The 6,000-nt window shown below is 54.2% G+C and overlaps 1 protein-coding gene across 1 annotated transcript in view; it reads right to left on the reverse strand.

The window, feature by feature from the left end:
- The window catches only part of LOC140403693 (polyunsaturated fatty acid 5-lipoxygenase-like), a 164,370-nt gene extending 158,405 nt beyond the window's left edge, over window positions 1-5,965 (reverse strand). Inside the window, 3 exon segments of the mRNA XM_072491871.1 lie at window positions 5,609-5,647; window positions 5,649-5,681; window positions 5,683-5,965. Of these exon segments, the coding sequence (XP_072347972.1) occupies window positions 5,609-5,647; window positions 5,649-5,681; window positions 5,683-5,760 (150 nt within the window). The 5' untranslated portion in view covers window positions 5,761-5,965.
- Window positions 5,966-6,000: the final 35 nt, after the last annotated feature.

The raw sequence follows: 6,000 nt of genomic DNA on the forward strand, positions 1-6,000 counted from the left end.
ACCTGTACATACATCTGCGCACACACCAGGGACTGCAGCACAGATGTAACAGCCACAGCATCACTAGAGGGCAGCATCAGAGACGGGTATAAAGGGTCCAGCCCAAGGCAGGATCCGCCTCTTTCAGAAGCACAGGGCTAGTGAGCAGCAGCAGCAGAGACAGCTCAGCACAGGCAGCTTACCTCAGCTTCACTGGTCATACCTCGCGACTGTATTATATTTAGTTAAGCTCTAGAAACAGAACAAACCTACTGAATAAAATATTTGTGTTAACTGGAAGTCTACAATCTTTATTCACACTTAGAGAATAACATAGGGTTCAGCACGGGAGACCCCCCCTCCCCCCCGGGAGACCCCCCCCCCCCCCCCCCCCCCCCAAGTGCCGGTACTCCTGGTCCCTGTTTGTGGAGACCAATACAAATCAGCGCTCGGCTGGGGTCTCCTCGGCGAGGCGGGTAGATACCGGGTATCCATTCCATCCTGAGTCAACATGGCTAAGTGAGTTTTCAAACTCAATTAACCATGCGAGACCGGGCCCTGCCCATTGTGGTTAGATCTGGTTCGATCCCGCGAGGCATAACGGCCATCGGGAATCTCGGGCAGGGTAGTAAAGTGTGGGTAAAAACCAGTCTGGATCTCCAAAAAAACCGTCAGCAAAAACACCCTGCCAAAGTTGGCCAAAATGACCCTTAGAAATCCTTTGGTTGAATTGCACCCATAACATTGAAGCAAAGGATAGAGGTTTAAAAATAATAGCGAGCCTGGTGGTTGGGAGGATTTTAACATTAATCAAAGGTGGACCAGGAAATTAAGGAGAGGGAATACGAGAGCAATCTGACAAGTGACACAAAAACAGATAGTAAATGGCCCAGTGAGATGTTGGAAAGGAAAAGGTTGAATTTGGGTCTCATGGGAGGTGAGGTCTGAGAAAGTATCGGCTGGATTCTTCTGCCCCGCCCGCTGCAGGATCGCCAAGGGGCGGGACGCGGACCATCTAACAGTCCATTGACCTCGGGCGGGGATGTCCGGTCGCTGGGTGGGCACAGCCGGAGAATTGCGCCCTGTAATTGTCAATAAGGAAATGGTAGAGATGTTAAAATAAATATTGTGCCTGCTTTCGCAGTCGGAGACAGGCAAATAACTCCTGAAATATCAGACAACCAAATGTTCAGTGAAAATGAGGAAGTTAAATAGACATTTAGAAGGAAACAGTGTTTGAGAAGTTGGTGTGACTGAAAATTGCCAAATCCACTGGACCTTATGATCTCCAAGCGAGGGGTTTAAAAGAGGTCACCGCGGGGAGAGTGGTCACATTACTTTTAATTCTCTCCATTCTGGAACAATCCTCATGCAGCCAAACAAGTCTTCGCTATTCAATGAAGGAGAACGACATGATGGTTAACCTAAAACCGTAAGAAGTTTTACACCAGGTTAAAGTCCAACAGGTTTGTTTCAAACCACTAGCTTTGGAGAGTAGCTCCTTCCACAGGTGAATCAAGGAGCAGTGCTCCGAAAGTTAGTGATTTGGAACAAACCCTGGTGTTGTAAGACTTCTTACTGTGCTCACCCCAGTCCAACGCCGGCATCTCAACATCATGGTAGCCTAAAACCGTACCAGCCTCCCCAAACAGGCGCCGGAATGTGGCGACTAGGGGCTTTTCACAATTACTTCATTTGAAGCCTACTTGTGACAATAAGAGATTTTCATTTCATTTCATTTCTAAAACCAGCAGTGGCCCAAACGGCAGAATGTATGATTGGACAGGGGGGAACATTTAGAAAATGATCAGGGTGAAATCGAGTTAACACGGATTTAGAAATAGGGAAATGGTGTTTGGCAAATCTGTTTTGAGATTTCAAGTGGACGTAACTGTGACTTTGGATGGGGGGGGAGCAGGTTAATGTTGCGCACCTGGGTTTTGCAAAAGCACTTTGCAAGCTGCAACACAAGAGGTTATCACCTCAAATTAAGATTTGTGGGATTTGGGACGATGTGGGATCAGCGTGGATTGAGGATTGGCAGATAACAGAGTGGGAATAATTCGGTGTCCCTCATGCCAGGCACATGCTGTTACTTGTTAGAGACACATACCTCAACCCAGATGCAAAGCAACTGCCTCTCAAACCGGCACCCGACATTCCTGTATTTAATTGGGGAAAGCCAGTCACCAGCTTCCAATCAAATCCCTCCAATGAACCAGCTTCTTACTTTCATAGAATCATAGAATCTCTACAGTGCAGAAGGAGGCCATTCGGCCCATTGAGTCTGCACCGGCCCTCTGGCAGAGCACCCAACCCAGGCCCACTCCCCCGCCCTACCCCTGTCACGCCATCCAATCTTTGGAACTGAGGGGCAATTTAGCACGGCCACTCCACCTAACCTGCTCATCTCGGGACTGTGGGAGGAAAACCGGAGCACCCGGGGGAAACCCACGCACACACGGGGAGAACGAGCAAACTCCACACAGGGAGCCAGCCGAGGCCGGAATCGAACGTGGGTGCTGTGAGGCAGTAGTGCTAACCACTGTGCCGGCCTTGCCCCCTGTTCTAGAGATCGAGGTCACACCAGGAAATCCAGCAGGTCGGATATATCCGGTAGCTCTCTGATGCATGCTGCAATCAGGAACCGCTCTGCACACAAAAGCAATTTGTTTTTCATGTGGTCTTTAACTGACAAAGCAATTTTCATTTCGAAATGTTCAGAAAGTCACTTGTGGTTTGCACAGGACCACACAACACTGCACCTCAGTCAGTGAGGGAGTTCAGACATCGAATGATTCACTAAACATACAGGGCAGGATTTCTGTCATCCCTACACTGGACACAGGTTGGGATCAGAATCTACAGTCGCGCTAACGTTTTTGTTCCGTACCTTTGATAGGTCGCCCTCCTGTACTAACCCTTCACTCACTGTGAAAACGCTCAGCGTAAACTTGGACATGGAGTTATTGACCTAGAGAGGGCATAACAACTGATCTCACCCCTGTCTATGAACAGAGTGACGACATTTCAGCTATTTTTGATATCTCCTTATTCAGAAGAAGGGCAGGGCCAATAAAAGGGACAGAGTTGTGGAATGGATCGATAGTGATTGGGGCCAGGGAGAATCGCGTTTGTAATAGGGTATCAATTAAATTGCAATGAAGTATTCCTGAAAGTTCCTTGGCTGCACTGCTGAACCTGAGCCGTGAGACGTACATTCATAGAATCCTTAAAGTGCAGAAGGAGGCCATTCGGCCCATCGTGTCTGCTCCAACCCCCTGAAAGAGCACCCTACCTAGTCCCACACCCTTGCCCTATCCCCGTAAGCCCACCTAACCTTTTTAAGGGGCAATTGATCACAGCCAGTTACAAACGCGATTCTCCCTGGCCCCAATCACTATCGGGTCCATTCCACAACTCTGTCCCTTTTATTGGCCCTGCCCTTCTTCTGCCTTTCATGTCACAAGTGAGGCCGTGAATGCCCTACCTGCTACAGTAGTGAACTCGCCAACATTGAGGGCATTTAAAAGTTTATTGGATAAGCATATGGATGATAATGGCATAGTGTAGGTTAGATGGCTTTTGTTTCGGTGCAACATCGTGGGCCGAAAGGGCCTGTACTGCGCTGTATCGTTCTATGTTCTATGTAATCCACCTAACCTGCGCATCTCGGGACTGTGGGAGGAAACCGGAGCACCCGGAGGAAACCCACGCACACACGGGGAGAACGTGCAGACTCCGCACAGATTTGTGGTTGTTACGGGGATGTTCAATGATTTCATATTGCAGAGTGTCCCAGAGCCATGAGGGACTGAATATTTCCCATCGTATGTCTCACAGGCAGAATGATCGGAGCCATTGACACACTGGGGCGGGATTCTCCGTCAGCGGGTTTCCCCACGGCTTGGGGTGCCCACAATGGGAAACCTCATCGGCAGGCTGGCGCGTCGGAGAATCCCACCCCACATTCCTCCTGCCGGAGATGGAAGCTCCGATTTATCAGATCGCATCGACACGCTCACTGAAACACGGACTGTGATCGGAGCTGCTCTCCACACCCGGGTCCATTCGGATAAATGTGCAACGTGAAAGAGTTCCTTCAACATCCTCCAATTCTATCCTGTTGTGGCGGGAGGGCTCACAGCGGGTTCAGAGGCACATCACCAATGGAACTTCGCCACAAGCCATCTGAAGGCTCCAGCTCCCAACTGCAGCTCCCTCTCTTTAGGAACGAGACAGACATGACTAAAGACAGAGAAAGTGCCCATTACAGACCTCGGAACACATAACACAGCTAAAGATACCCTTCGACAGGGAGGGCAGATTGGATGGGAGAGAGAGAGAGAGAGAGAAGGGGAAAGGGAGGGGATAGGCAGAGAGAGGGAGGGGGATGGGGTGGGGGAGAGGTGGGAGAGAGGGAGATGGGGGAGAGAGGATGGGGGATAGAGGGAGATGGGGGGGAGAGGGAGATGTGGGACTGAGGGGGAGAGGGAGATGGGGATAGAGGGAGATGGGAGTGAGGAACGTGCGCTGGAGAGGGGGAGATGGGAAAGGAAGTGAGGGCTGTGGGAGGAGGGAGGTGAGATGGGGAGAGTGAGGTAGGAGAGGGCAGGGGGGAACGGGGAGGAGAGGGAGGCGGGACGGGGAGGAGAGGGAGGGGGGGACGGGGAGGAGAGGGAGGGGGGACGGGGAGGAGAAGGGAGGGGGGACGGGAGGAGAGGGAGGGGGGGACGGGGAGGAGAGGGAGGGGGGGACGGGGAGGAGAGGGAGGGGGGGACGGGGAGGAGAGGGAGGGGGGACGGGGAGGAGAGGGAGGGGGGACGGGAGGAGAGGGAGGGGGGGACGGGGAGGAGAGGGAGGGGGGACGGGGAGGAGAGGGAGGGGGGACGGGGAGGAGAGGGAGGGGGGGAAGGGGGGAGAGGGAGGGGGGGACGGGGAGGAGAGGGAGGGGGGGACGGGAGAGGAGGGAGGGGGGGACGGGGAGCGAGAGGGAGGGGGGGACGGGAGGAGAGGGAGGGGGGGACGGGGAGGAGAGGGAGGGGGGGACGGGGAGGAGAGGGAGGGGGGGACGGGGAGGAGAGGGAGGGGGGGACGGGGAGGAGAGGGAGGGGGGACGGGGAGGAGAGGGAGGGGGGGACGGGGAGGAGAGGGGGGGGACGGGGAGGAGAGGGAGGGGGGGACGGGGAGGAGAGGGAGGGGGGGACGGGGAGGAGAGGGAGGGGGGACGGGGAGGAGAGGGAGGGGGGGACGGGGAGGAGAGGGAGGGGGGGACGGGGAGGAGAGGGAGGGGGGGACGGGGAGGAGAGGGAGGGGGGGACGGGGAGGAGAGGGAGGGAGGGGACGGGGAGGAGAGGGAGGGGGGACGGGGAGGAGAGGGAGGGGGGGACGGGGAGGAGAGGGAGGGGGGACGGGGAGGAGAGGGAGGGGGGACGGGGAGGAGAGGGAGGGGGGACAGCGAAAGAAGAGAGTTTCAGTGGAGAATATAAATGGGGGCGTGTGGCGGAAATTTAAGGAGAGATGAAAGGTAGAGAGAGAGAGAGCAGGGAGGAATGTGAAGGGTTAAATTGGGAGGGGGATAGAGTTATTCCTGAGTCAGTGTGAGGGGTTAGAAAGAGTTTTAACTCACCGCTCCTCGCTCGAAGTCATTGTAAAGTGGTTTGTCCAGGGAGGGTTTTATCACTGCAGCCCTCACCCCCCACCCAGGGTCAGGTAAATATAATCATCAGTGCCTGCAAACCACTGGCTGCCTGTGGCCACTGTCACAGTGAAGGTGAACATCCTCCGAGTGCCCAGCTGCCCGTCCAGCACTTCACCCGCTTCCTCACCAACACCGGGGCCAGTTTGACAAACTCACTGCCGACTCTGGCACCGCCCAGTTAATCCGCCCAGCGCGAACTCAAAGGACCTGCCAGATCTCAGTCTGCTTTCAGCTTCCTGCCATTAGAAGCTGTTTTTATCTTTGCATCTTTCTGATAATCTCGATTCTGATCAACAACAAACCGGCTCCCATTTGTCGAT

Source organism: Scyliorhinus torazame, chromosome 28, assembly GCF_047496885.1.
Source record: "Scyliorhinus torazame isolate Kashiwa2021f chromosome 28, sScyTor2.1, whole genome shotgun sequence".
Taxonomy (NCBI): Eukaryota; Metazoa; Chordata; class Chondrichthyes; order Carcharhiniformes; family Scyliorhinidae; genus Scyliorhinus; species Scyliorhinus torazame.